Source organism: Cordyceps javanica, chromosome 5, assembly GCF_051103115.1.
Source record: "Cordyceps javanica chromosome 5, complete sequence".
NCBI lineage: Eukaryota > Fungi > Ascomycota > Sordariomycetes > Hypocreales > Cordycipitaceae > Cordyceps > Cordyceps javanica.
Window position 1 is genome coordinate 769,854 of NC_139299.1, and position 12,011 is coordinate 781,864.

A 12,011-nucleotide genomic window follows, 5' to 3' on the forward strand; every position below is an offset into this window, starting at 1 on the left:
TCTTCTTTGCGCCGAGAGAGCCCTACTTGTACCGTCAGACTGCACAGCAAAGTGACGAGAGCGGCAGAGATACGCCGTTGACGATTAATCTAGACACGAGAACATGGTACGCACCAATGTCCAGATTACTCCTCTGGTATCTGGTATAAGTAGATGGCACTTGCACGCCTTCATCTAATGATGATTCTGCTGCTCATAATCCCACATCGCGGCCGGCCACAGCACGCCTTGGCCTTGGCAATACTGCGCAAGGCGTTGTATTGCCCAAAAATGACCTGCAGCACTGTTTTACGATATTTGTCAATCAAAAGCCATGGCTGAATAGGTCAGCGGGACGGCAAACACGCATGCAATGCTAGCCCGTCTCCTATCATGTTCGATCGATTGATCGCTAGAGGGCATGGCAAGTACCCTGCCAGCCACGTCTCGACCGGCCCAGCTGCACCCGGGAACTTCTTCATCTAGCTAACCCCAACTACTTACCACAGACGGAGACTTTTGCAGAGATCGCCGTCCATGGCCTCTTGGCGTCTCGCTCTCTCTTCGCGTTGTAGCTAACTGCTATACCACGATTACTCGATGACAGTAGTCACTCCTCGATAACTCGCACCTGGTCCCTCTTTTGAGTTGATATATATTTCTTATTTACTTATTCTCTGGTAGAATTACTTCTTGTTATGGTTTAGAGCTATGGTGATCGGATGGATAGTTATCCCCGTCGTCGCACTATGTTGTTGGGTACTTAAAGCGAGGCTCCAGAGCCCTTGCGGGCATCTTTTGCCTCTATAGGAATCATGTAGACGTTGAAAATAATAATAACACGCATGCAATGTCTCGGAACCGGGGGGGGGGGGGGGGGGCGAGCAGCAGGCACTCCCGAAAGCATAATCTATCTGTACAGATTACTCTGAATCTTTTCGGAGCGGCAGGCAACTAAAAAAACACCCACATGCCAACTTTAGCTCATTTTAATTCTCGCACCACAGAAAGAGAAACGAGAACTGATAACCATTTATTCATTGCGGGAAACAAAAAAGAAGCATGTGGAGCTGCTTTTTGCTAGCAATATTGGGGCGCGATGGCGAGCTTTTTACTAAGAAGCATTATTAGTTTCTGTTCGCTTTCTATCGGACTTTGGGCACCGACGACCCTTGATATAGATGGAGGAAGCCCGGGGTGGTTAGAAATGTCTTGTAATTTCGAGCCGTTATGTAAACGGCGCTCTCTTCTCCCTTTTCAAGTGTTGCAATATCAGTATACATACATATATTCATTCTTTGTATTACAAGGCGCAACATAGTCCCCCGCCGTTGTTGCTTCTTCAGTCCTTTCTCGGTTAGTTGCGCATCACCGGTACCGGGGCTCTCACGCAGCCTTGTTGATTGTGATCTATTTCGAGCCGACTCTCACCACGATTGTTTTTTTTTTTTCAGGTCACTTGACATTCTCGTCGGTTTGATTCTAGAGGGGAGGGAAGAGCAAAAAAGCATCGCTTTTTTTTTCCTCTCTCGATAGCACGGTTATTCGAGGGGCTGGGATCTTGTTCTCCTTATTTTTGCCTTTTTTTTCGACGATAGACCTTTTGTTCTTGTCACCTTCATTCACGCATCTACTTCTCCAGACAGTTTTGAGAAGAAGAAGAAGAAGAAGAGTGGTCGAGATGGCCGCTCAGGACTCGGGTACTGCCCCGAGAAGCATCCTCTCGCGGCAGAGGCAGCAGGAGCCTGATGAGATGGACGAGTCCCTGGCGCGGTCTTGTGACGCCTTTGCTTCGTCGCTGCCGTCCACAATGCCGTTCCTCGAGGCCGAGCCGGAGCCCATCTCGCTGCTGCACGGCGGAGCCGGCGGCGGTAGCGGCGACGACATCACCACCACCACCACTGCCACTGCCATTGACGATGAAGACGGCACCAGCAGTTTGGGCAAGAGAAATGGCCACAGCAACGGTGGCCACAAGTACGAAACGGGTGCAGTAGCCAGCGAAACGTCCCCTCTTCTCCGGCGCGACGACGAGACTGCTGCCACCACCTCGACGGAGCATCGGCAGTCCTCCGTCAGCAGTGGCACGGTGCCGTCGTCTCCTCCCCTCCCTCCGCCGCCGTTCCTCGACGGCGTCTCGCCCGCCCGGTTCTGGGTCATCTTCGCGCAGGTGCTGGGCTCGCTCTTCATCGCGTGCTTCGACAGCACCATCATGGCGTCGTCGCACCCCGTCATCACGTCGCACTTTGGCGCCGCCCACGCCGCCTCGTGGCTGTCGACGACGTTCCTGCTCGCCTCGACCGCCTTCCAGCCGCTGCTGGGACGCCTGTCCGACAGCCTCGGCCGCCGCCCGCTCTTCATCGCCGGCGTCGCCGCCCTCACCCTCGGCACCGCCTGGTGCGCCCTCGCGCCCTCCATCGGCAGCTTCGTCGCCGCCCGCGCCGTCTGCGGGCTCGGCGCGGGGGGCGCCATTGCGCTGGGGAGCATCATGACGAGCGATTTGGTACCGATTGAGTGAGTTTTTTTTTTCTTTTTTTTCTTTTTCTTTTCTTTTCCTTTTTTCAAAAAGTGACAGGAAATGAATGGTTCTTTGCTGACAAAAGTATCAATGGAAAATAGCATAGACGCCGTGGCTCGTTTCAAGCGCTCATCAACGCAACGTGGGGAGCCGGCTCGGCCATTGGCGCCGCCGCCGGCGGGTGGCTCGCCGAGACGGTCGGCTGGCGGTGGGAGTTTGGCATCCAGGTGCCGCTGCTGGTGCTCATCTTTGCCTCGTCCTTTTTCGCCATCCCCCGCGACATTGGCATCCGCGGCAAGCCCGCCAAGACGGTCATGCAGGCCCTGCGCGAGTTTGACCTCAAGGGTTCCGCCCTGCTGACGACCTCGACCACGACCTTCATCCTTGGTCTGGTAATACATCTTCCCCCCCCTCGTCAGAAATACACCCCCGTTTGATAGGAGTGCTGACTTGACCTCTGACAGAATCTCGGCGGCAACATCCTCCCTTGTACGTGAGCCTCTAAACGCGCGTCGCGCCCACACAAGGGCCTCGCAGTCACAAGCTTCCACTTACACGCCGGCACAGGGTCTCACCCAATCGTCGCCGCCTCCGCGGTCCTCTTCGCGGTTGCGTTTCCTGCATTTCTCTGGGTCGAGTCGCGCGCGGCGAGGCCGATCATGCCGCTGCATCTCATCACCAAGATGCCCCACGCCAACCTCATCTTTGGCAACTTTATCGCCTCACTGCTCGTCAACGCGGTCCTTTTCAACATGTAAGCTGCCTGCCTCTGTTGCACACCACCATTCCCCCACTCATCCATCAATTCCACCATTGATTCACAGAAAGAAAACATGCGTGAAAAAAAAAAAAAAACAGCAGCTGACAATAGTGCCTGGCCTCTTTCAAGGCCCCTCTACTTTCAGGCCGTCCTCCTCACGTCCGCCACCACCTCGGGCCTGCGGCTCGTGCTCCCGTCCGTGGCGTCGTCCGTGGCCGGCGTCTCCACCGGGTTCCTCATCACGCGGACGCGGCGGCTCAAGTGGCCGCTGTTGCTGGGCACGGGGCTCGCGACGGCCGGCAACGTCGGCCTGCTCTTCCTCCGGCGGGGCCTGCCGACGTGGCTCTACGTGCTGGCCCTCGTCCCCGGCAGCCTCGGCACCGGCTTCCAGTTCCCGGGTACCTTCATGGCCGTCCTCGCCGCCAGCCCCCAGGCCGAGCAGGCCGTCGTCACCAGCACCCTGCTCCTCTGGCGCAGCCTCGGCGGCGTCCTCGGCGTCGCCGCCAGCAGCCTCGTCGTGCAGGCCGCCCTGCGCCGCTACCTGCGCCGCCTGGTCCGCGGGCCCCGTCGCGACCACGTCATCGCCGCCGTCCGCCGGTCCGTCGAGGTCGTCGCCCGCCTCGACGAGCCCTACCGCGAGCAGGTCATCCGGAGCTACGAAGCCACGCTGTGGCTGACGTTTGTGTTTACGAGTGCCATGGCCCTCGTCGCCTTCTTCTTGATCGTCCCCATCAGGCTGAAACGTCTGCCTGCGCGAAAGTAGGCGGGCAACTGCTCAAACATGGTGCAAAAGTCGTGGAATCTCTCGGGATTGTTTGTTGTGCAACGCATCAAGCTACCTTGTTCCGAACTGCGAGAAAAAGGAGATGCGATCATCTGGGCATGTACATTACACCAGTGGCGTTGGCCATTGCACGAGTATGCATGATTGAATAGATGGCCCATTTACAAAAAGCCACCATAGATGCTTATATTCGCAAAATGCAGATAGAATACACGAAGAATGACAGGCTCCATGAATCAAATCCCAATTTGAATTCCTGCCCATGTCCAATTCTTTTGTTCCAGACCGAAAACGCATGAATAAAAAAAAAAGGCAAAGTATACACCCGCTTAATGATGGTATCCGTTCGCGCCCCGCCCAGCGATTAATGTATCCAGCTCATCTTTTGCCCTGCGATAATTGTCCTGCGCTTCACGCTCGCGACGGCTCACAAAGGCCAGCTCCTCGCGTAGGGATTCGAGGCGTCTGTTGATGGCAACGTCTTCGGAAATGGCCAGCGTTTTGAACCCGCTCAGCGCGATGCGGGCCTTTTCCAATGCCTCGGCTGCGTCCGCCGTCTTATCCTTGAGCATCTTCTGGCGTTTCTGGTAGCCGCCGAGGTGGAGACTTAGTTTCTTCTCAAGCTTGGCACCCTGCTCGGCAAGCGAAATGATTGAGTCCTCGCAAACCTGTGAGTGGTAAGAATCTGGTACAGTTTTATGAGCAAATAGTCATGTACTTACGTGGAATGAAGCTCTCATGGCGCGCTGTTGCTCTTCCTCGTCAACGTCAACGTAGCAGCCGAGACCCAAAAGTGTGGCATCAGCGGCACGACCGGCAAAGGCTGACTGAACACTCTCAAAGCCTGGCAGCTTCTTCGTCTCGGACATGATGAGAAGACGCGCATCAGCCAGCGCATCATCGTCAATGTCGAGGAGCGGCTTGGCAGTCCCTTTGACTTGTGCTCCAGGCAGAGGGAATTTTGCTGCATCATTGGCCACCAGGGCTACTGCTTCCTGAGCAATCAGTGATTCGGCCTCATTTTCCAGGCTGCCGGCGCTCTTGAGCATCGCCGGAATATCGACTACCAGTGCCCGTGGCAGCTCGCGCTGCATGACTTGTGTCCTACGTCTTCGTTCCAGCTCGTCAATGGCCGCCTGGCGTTCCCGCGCCCGCCGATCCCGGTCCGCAGCGTCCTCTTGGCGTTCCTCAGCCGTCATGATTTCAGCTTGCTCTTCAGGCAACTCTAGCTCGAAGTCCATGTCCTTGGGCTTGGGTAGCGCAGCAAGACCTGATCGCAACTGGTTGCGCATAGATAGTTCTCGATTTCTGATATCTTGTGGTGTTGCCGAAGCCATTGACATGCCACCATCACGGTTCAGCGCAAACGTATCCCGAGGGGTCCTCATTGGCGTTTGGCCTGGGCGACCTGGAGTGGCCCCGACACTGTTGGCTACCAATGGTGTAGCCATGGGGTTGGGGGTTGCCATTGTCTGTTTTCTGGGGGCAATGCCGTCGAATCCAGTCGAGCTCGCCCCTTCGTATAGGGGAGTGTTTTCGCCACCGAGAAGGGCAGACTTGGTGTCGTTTAGTGCTCGAATATTTCGGATTTCGTTGGCGATATGGTCCTCCTGCTCGGGGGCTCTGGGTGTGCGAATAGGTGTTTCGCTATTCAGGGTAGAGTATGTGTTGACGAAGCCACGGGTGGCGTCGTTTTCGCTCTGTCTTGCTCTGGTGTTGGCGGCCTCGCCAATCTTGCCCATCTTGACAATCTCTTCGAGTTCGCCTTCGCTGACTTGCGGGGCGGGCAGATTGAGCGCACGTCGTTTGCTAAGCTGCTCTGCCTCTCGAATCTTTTGCATTTGACCAGCCTTAATTGCAGCCTTTTGTGTATCGGACTGGCTATCCTTTTCACCCTTTCGCTTCTTTCTCTCGCCCTCGTCGCCTTCGTCGCCCTTGCGCTTGCCGGAGAGCTGCTTCTGAGGATCAAAGGCTTTTAGCTGTGCTTCGTTGAGCGTCTTCTCGTCTGTCGTATCGTAGAAACCAGGGACGGCTTTCTTCTCGAACGGGATGTCCGCATTGTAATCCATCTCGCCCTTCTTGCGCGTCGTAACTTTGATATTGATACCGGCCGTCTTCAGCTCGCGTCTCTTTTGCAGCGTGGCCATACGTCGTGACTCTTCCTGTTGGCGCTCTCGAGCCTTTCTCTTGGCTTTTTTACCCTGCGTGTTGGCGAGACGGGCTCTGGCCTCGCTGAGCATTTCCTTTTCATCCTCGTCGAGATCGATGGTGTCGGGTCGAGCAGGCTTCGATTCAGGGTCGGGGTCCAGCTCGCCAGGGCGCAATCTCCGAACGTCATCAGCACTGGGCGCCTGTGTCTCGCCGCCATCAGGGCCCATCAGGCCGAGGCTGGATGATTCGCGGGCTTCAGCCTCATCCAGCAGCTTCTGATAGCGCTCAAGACACTGGTTGGCAGTGCGACCGACGATGGGAGCAATGGTGCGCCACTGGGTGGGCATGATCTTGGCGAGATGTAGTAGCTTCTCATCTTCGTCCTTGCTCCATTCAATCTTCTTGATGCTGGGGTCGAGCCACTCGTTCCATCGGGCCTTGCACTGCTTGGGCGTCTTGCGCGCGAGCAGCGAAGACACGCGCGCCCATTGGTTCAGGCCATATTTGGAGACGGAGGCCTTGAGGATCTCATCCTCTATGTTGGTCCACACGCCGCCCTTGACGACAGGCATGGTGGCGGTTGCGATGAATTCGAGATGCCTTGGACGGTCGCTACTTTAGGCAGATGCTGTCGCGATGAACAAAAATATCAAGATGGAGCTGGGGCGCGCCGAGATGCTGAGTCATCTATCGGGGCACGTACCGCCAGTACCACAGTGTCTGTCAGCAAGCAAGTTGCCTACCTAAAAGTTAGGTACCTACCAACTACTGGTAGGTACCCTGCCTGCCTGCCTAGGTAGGCAGACACTAGGCCAGGTCAACTAGCGATGGTACCTGACAGCTGGCTTGCAGACATGTTTCACTCCTCAAGGCTGCCCAGCATGCGATTCGTGGATGGAAAATGCTACGTAAATGCATATTTGACATGTCGAGGCTTGAACTTTTTTCTTCCCCAAACAAAATCCATGGCCAGCATGGATTGCTGGCCATGGATTGCACCTGTATCAGTATGATCAGCGCCTGATGAGTCTGGCATCCATTCTATGGGCACCGCAACGTCGCAGCCCAGTCATGTCTATCCCTGCAAGAATACCTACATAGCCCGGATGGAGACGGCAGCTGATATGAGAGTGTTTGTCTTTGTCAGATTATTATAATGAGGGCCTGAAACAGCAGCATCCCCAGGTGCATGGTACGGGAGGAGTGTAGAGAGCGGCGTGATATACATTGACGTAAGCAAGCAATAGTACACGTCTCGGTTGCATGCATAAACTCTGGACAGTGGGCGATGCCTAACTGCCGACGGTCGAGGCCTGAATTGACGAATTGAAGTTTGTGCGTTGTCACTAATCAATAAGCTGGTACAGATAGCGTCATGGATGGCGACAATCAAGCAGCAGACGGCAAGACGGATAACGACATGATTGCCGAGGGGGGGGTACAGCATCCGACGTGGCCGGCGGCCGGATGTAAGTAGATTTGCGGAGTTTGGGGAAGTCGAAGCGGCGACGCACACAGAGAGAGACACACCCACTCCAGGTCTAATTATTAATAAATAGTCAGAAAAACGTGTGTGGCCGCAGCGCAAGCCACAGCTCAGCGGCCATGCGTTTCGAGCGTGGAAAGCTTTGGCCGTATAGCTGGCCAAGCCGGGAGCGTGTACCTTTGCCTCGGGCGATATCCCATTCATCACTCGGACTACTCATCTACACAATCTATATAGTACATGCAAGGTGGTATGCTTATTCCTTATTCGGTGCATTGGCTGGCGTGGGCAGGTCAGCCGAATTAGCGGGCAGATGGATAATCTTTTTTCGGGGCGCTGGCGGGCTCATCGTAGCATTCGTAGGTACTCAGCAGTTGGTAGGCTTGGCCCACACACACCTGGAACACTTGCTACTTAGGCACTGGCACACTGGCATAGAACATAGCTGGAGGGACTTAGGTAAGTACTTACATTATGTCCCTACCAACCTACATTGCATTTGTTACCGGCAAGGCAGGTCAGTACACTCACTGCAAGTACAACTGCAAGTACAGCTGCAAGTACAGCTGCAAGTACAACTGCAAGTACAACTGCAAGTACAGGCTCTTCCATGCATCAGAATCGCCCCTCCCACACCCCCTGTAGCCCAGGTTTGTTAGCGCACAACAGCACTCCACATACCTAAAAAGTCCGCCTCCCCATCATGATAAAACTGGTAATAATGTCCAGGCCGCGGTTCCGTCACCCGGCCGGCTTGCCCTTCCTCTTTTCGCCCTATAATAGACCTAGTCGTCCTCCGCCCACCCCGTTCCGATGACCTTCTCCGTTTCTTGTCTATACATGCATCTCTAATCTTCCCGCCTGGCACTTTCATCTCAACGTGTACTTACCAATTTCTCTCTTTGGCACCGTACCACTCCCCCCATGCAATGACCGCGGCGAATGGTTGATTGTGCGGTCTGCTAAAAAGCAACCAAGCCTCCATACTGGCTCCGGCCCTGACGCGCGACCAACACACTTCGAAGCTCCGCCGCCCACCACTCTCGGTCGCGGCGCAGTAGTAAGGCGGCGCCGATAAAACGCGCGAATCCGTTCGCCAGATACCAACGTCGATACACCAGCGCCTCGAGCCCCAGCCATGGTACTACGAAACGGCGCGGCAGCCCGCCCCGCCAACGGCCATGTCGTCAGAGACGCCGACGACGAGACGACGCGCCTGTTAGCCAACGGCCCTGAAGAAGAGCATGACAAGCCTGTATGGGACGGCCTGACCGAGTTTGAGCATCTACCATGGTGGCGCCGGCCGTCCATCTTTTGGTTGATGGGCCCCTATGCCATCTTTACCCTCGCGTTTGGCGGCATCATTGTCCCCAAAGTCACCCTGTAAGCAACAAAACTCCCGCACACAACTTGTCGCATTTGCCAGCACGACACACACACACACACACACACAAAAAAAAAAGAAACAAGGACATTTTCATATTGACATGCGCGACTCCCAGCATCCTTGACCTCGTCTGCAACAAGCACTTTGCCGACAAGGCCGCCGCCGATCCGGGCTTCCACCCGTCCCCCATCATGGGCGCCGACAACCCGCAGTGCAACGACCCCGAGGTGCAGCGCAAGGTGGCCGAGTTCATGCTCGTCATGAACCTGCTGACGGGCACGCTCAGCGCCGTCAGCGCCCCCAAGCTCGGCAAGCTGTCGGACCGCTTCGGCCGCCGGCGCCTGCTCGCCGTCGCCTCCATCGGCGGCATCCTCGCCGAGGCCATCACCGTCCTCGCCGCCCGCTTCCCCCGCGCCGTCGACTACCGCTGGCTCGTCCTCGGCGCCTTCTTCGACGGCCTCACGGGCTCCTTCACCAGCGGCAGCATCCTCGGCCAGGCCTACGTCAGCGACTGCACCCCGCCCTCCAAGCGCGCCGTCTACATGGGCTACCTCCACGCCTGCCTCTTCACCGGCATCGCCCTCGGCCCGCTGCTCGCCGGCTACTTCATCCGCGTCACCGGCAGCGTCCTCTCCCTCTTCTACGTCGTCCTCGTCTGCCACGCCACCTTTGCCCTCTTTGTCGGCTTCGTCGTCCCCGAGTCCCTCTCCCGCCGCCGCCAAAAGATTGCCCGCGACAACCACCGCGACGAGAAGGAGGCCCGCGCCGCCAGCGCCCAGCCCTGGCTCGCCACCCTCCGCAGCAGCCACCCTTTCGAGCCCCTCGCCATCCTCTGGCCCACGGGGCCCGGCACCTCCCGTCGCCTGCGCGTCAACCTCGTCGCCCTCGCCATCACCGACGCCGTCATCATGGGCTCCATGATGTCCATCGGCGCCGTCCTCATCCTCTACGCAAAGTACATGTTTGACTGGGACACGTTTGAAATCTCAATCTTCGTGTCCAGCCTATCCTCCATCCGCGTGTTCGTGCTGCTCGGCATCTTCCCCATCATCAACTACTGGTTCCGCGTCCGGCCCCGCCGCCGCCGCGAGCGCGAGACGGGCCAAGCCTACGTCGAGAAGACTGGCGGCGCCGACAATGTGGACATCTGGGTGCTGCGCATCGCGCTCCTGTCCGACACCCTCGGCGCCCTGGGCTACGCGCTGGCTCGCAGCCAGCCACTCTTTGTCGCCAGCGGCATGGTGACGGCCGCCGGCGGCCTCGGCAGCGCCACCATCCAGTCCGCCATCAGCAAGCACGTTCCGCCGTCCTCGGTTGGGCAGGTTCTCGGCGCCGTCGGTATGCTCAACGCCCTTCTCCGCGTTGTCGGCCCCGTTCTCTTCAACGGGCTCTATGCCGTGACAGTTCAGAGCTTCCCCCAAGCCGTCTTTGTTATGCTGCTTAGTCTGTTCGGTGTCGGACTACTGGCCACGTTTGTCGTCCGGCCGCACGGTACGTTGTTTTCTTGCGAAACGCATCAAAGTCTTCTTCTAACCTTTTTTTTTTCTTTGGCACAGTTGTCTGGGGGCATGAAAACGAAGCACCCGAACGTCATGTTGAGACGCCTGAAGCTGCAGTCCTGGCGGGAGAGAACGAGCCGCTCATTGCGTAAACCCGGGCCACCCTTTACTTTTCATTTTCTATATCAGTATGCTCGTTGTTGTACTCATCTAATTTCCTACTACCTGCCATTTCCGCGGACCTTCTTTCTTTGAAAATATTCTTGAATCAATCGTGGGGCATGCATGCAAGGCGTCAGTGTATACACGGAATGGGATTTTGTGTTTTAGCATAGAAATGGGACGCATCAATGCTGGTTATCTTTAGACATCAAAATAAGAGATTCTCTGAAACCAAAATTCATAACGAAGAGCCAAGACTTTGCTCAAAGAGATGCACGATTTACTAGTGATGGATTCAGATTGACAGGCTAGTCCAATCATCATAACTGCATCGCATGTGGGTCTGTTACTCCATCCGTTGTCCGCGGCCCGTCCCATGTTGACTCTCCATATCCATCAGACTCCTTCTTGTGACTGTGGCGAGTATGGTCGTTCGTTTAGCTTCACGCCAGCTACGACGTTTTTATGCACCAAAGTCCCGGGTATCACCCATAACGCCGCTATTCAAAATGTCCACAAGGACCGACGCGGTCGAAATCAAATTCGGCCCGTTCCCGGTTACCAAGCAGGTACGACAGTGCAGTCTGCTACTGCCCCCATCCCTTTTCAGCTGCTCGCACACAGCACGCAATGCGCTCATGTTGAAATGCTCATGCGTGTCGATCATCAGGTGTTTCTGAAGACGCAGCACAGCTTTGGCGTCGTGAACCTCAAGCCCATCTTGCCTGGCCACGTCCTCGTCTGTCCGCTGCAGCCGCACCGGCGTCTCACAGACCTCTCTGCCGCAGAGACGTCGGACCTGTTCGCGACGGTGCAGCGCGTGCAGCGCATGCTGGCACGCGTTCACTTCAAGACGGACCGCCCCGAGGATGGGGGCAGCTTCACCGTCGCGGTGCAGGATGGGCCCGAGTCCGGCCAGACGGTACCGCATGTCCACGTCCACGTGATCCCTCGTACTGCGGGCGACATGGGAGAGGGCAAGGACGTTGATGAGATTTATGTCAAGATGGCGTCCGAGGAGGCCAACGTCGGCGGCGCGTTGTGGGACGTCGTGAGCCGACCGAAGCCGGGCGGGAGCATGCCCCGCGTCGAGGACGTCTGCCGTGAGGCGCGAGAGCCCGCAGATATGCACGCCGAAGCAGACACGTACAAGAAAATTCTGGAGCGCATGTAAGGAGAGAAGGGCTGTCTGGCTTTGTTCTTTATCTACAACATCTAGACAATGGCATTTATGCGTTGGGCAAGTCGTCCCGTGCAAAGGCAAGTACTTTTCGATAGTCTTCAG

The 12,011-nt window shown here is 56.5% G+C and overlaps 4 protein-coding genes across 4 annotated transcripts; 3 read left to right on the forward strand and 1 right to left on the reverse strand.

Annotated features, from left to right (window-relative positions):
- Window positions 1–1,660: 1,660 nt before the first annotated feature.
- V2A60_007476 (uncharacterized protein) lies at window positions 1,661–4,020 on the forward strand (the record flags this gene model as incomplete). The annotated part of the gene is made up of 5 exons (XM_083258760.1): window positions 1,661–2,493; window positions 2,604–2,889; window positions 2,962–2,986; window positions 3,065–3,251; window positions 3,387–4,020. 5 exons carry the CDS (start codon window positions 1,661–1,663, stop codon window positions 4,018–4,020), a joined length of 1,965 nt encoding a protein of 654 aa, XP_083114886.1.
- A 350-nt stretch (window positions 4,021–4,370) lies between these two features.
- On the reverse strand, window positions 4,371–6,764 carry V2A60_007477 (pre-mRNA splicing factor component-domain-containing protein; the record flags this gene model as incomplete). Its single annotated transcript, XM_083258761.1, has 2 exons — window positions 4,371–4,709; window positions 4,764–6,764. 2 exons carry the CDS (start codon window positions 6,762–6,764, stop codon window positions 4,371–4,373), a joined length of 2,340 nt encoding a protein of 779 aa, XP_083114887.1.
- Window positions 6,765–8,816: 2,052 nt separating this feature from the next.
- V2A60_007478 (major facilitator superfamily domain-containing protein) lies at window positions 8,817–10,716 on the forward strand (the record flags this gene model as incomplete). The annotated part of the gene is made up of 3 exons (XM_083258762.1): window positions 8,817–9,061; window positions 9,181–10,556; window positions 10,622–10,716. 3 exons carry the CDS (start codon window positions 8,817–8,819, stop codon window positions 10,714–10,716), a joined length of 1,716 nt encoding a protein of 571 aa, XP_083114888.1.
- A 519-nt stretch (window positions 10,717–11,235) lies between these two features.
- Window positions 11,236–11,900, forward strand: V2A60_007479 (bis(5'-adenosyl)-triphosphatase; the record flags this gene model as incomplete). Its single annotated transcript, XM_083258763.1, has 2 exons — window positions 11,236–11,295; window positions 11,397–11,900. 2 exons carry the CDS (start codon window positions 11,236–11,238, stop codon window positions 11,898–11,900), a joined length of 564 nt encoding a protein of 187 aa, XP_083114889.1.
- Between the last annotated feature and the right edge of the window lie 111 nt (window positions 11,901–12,011).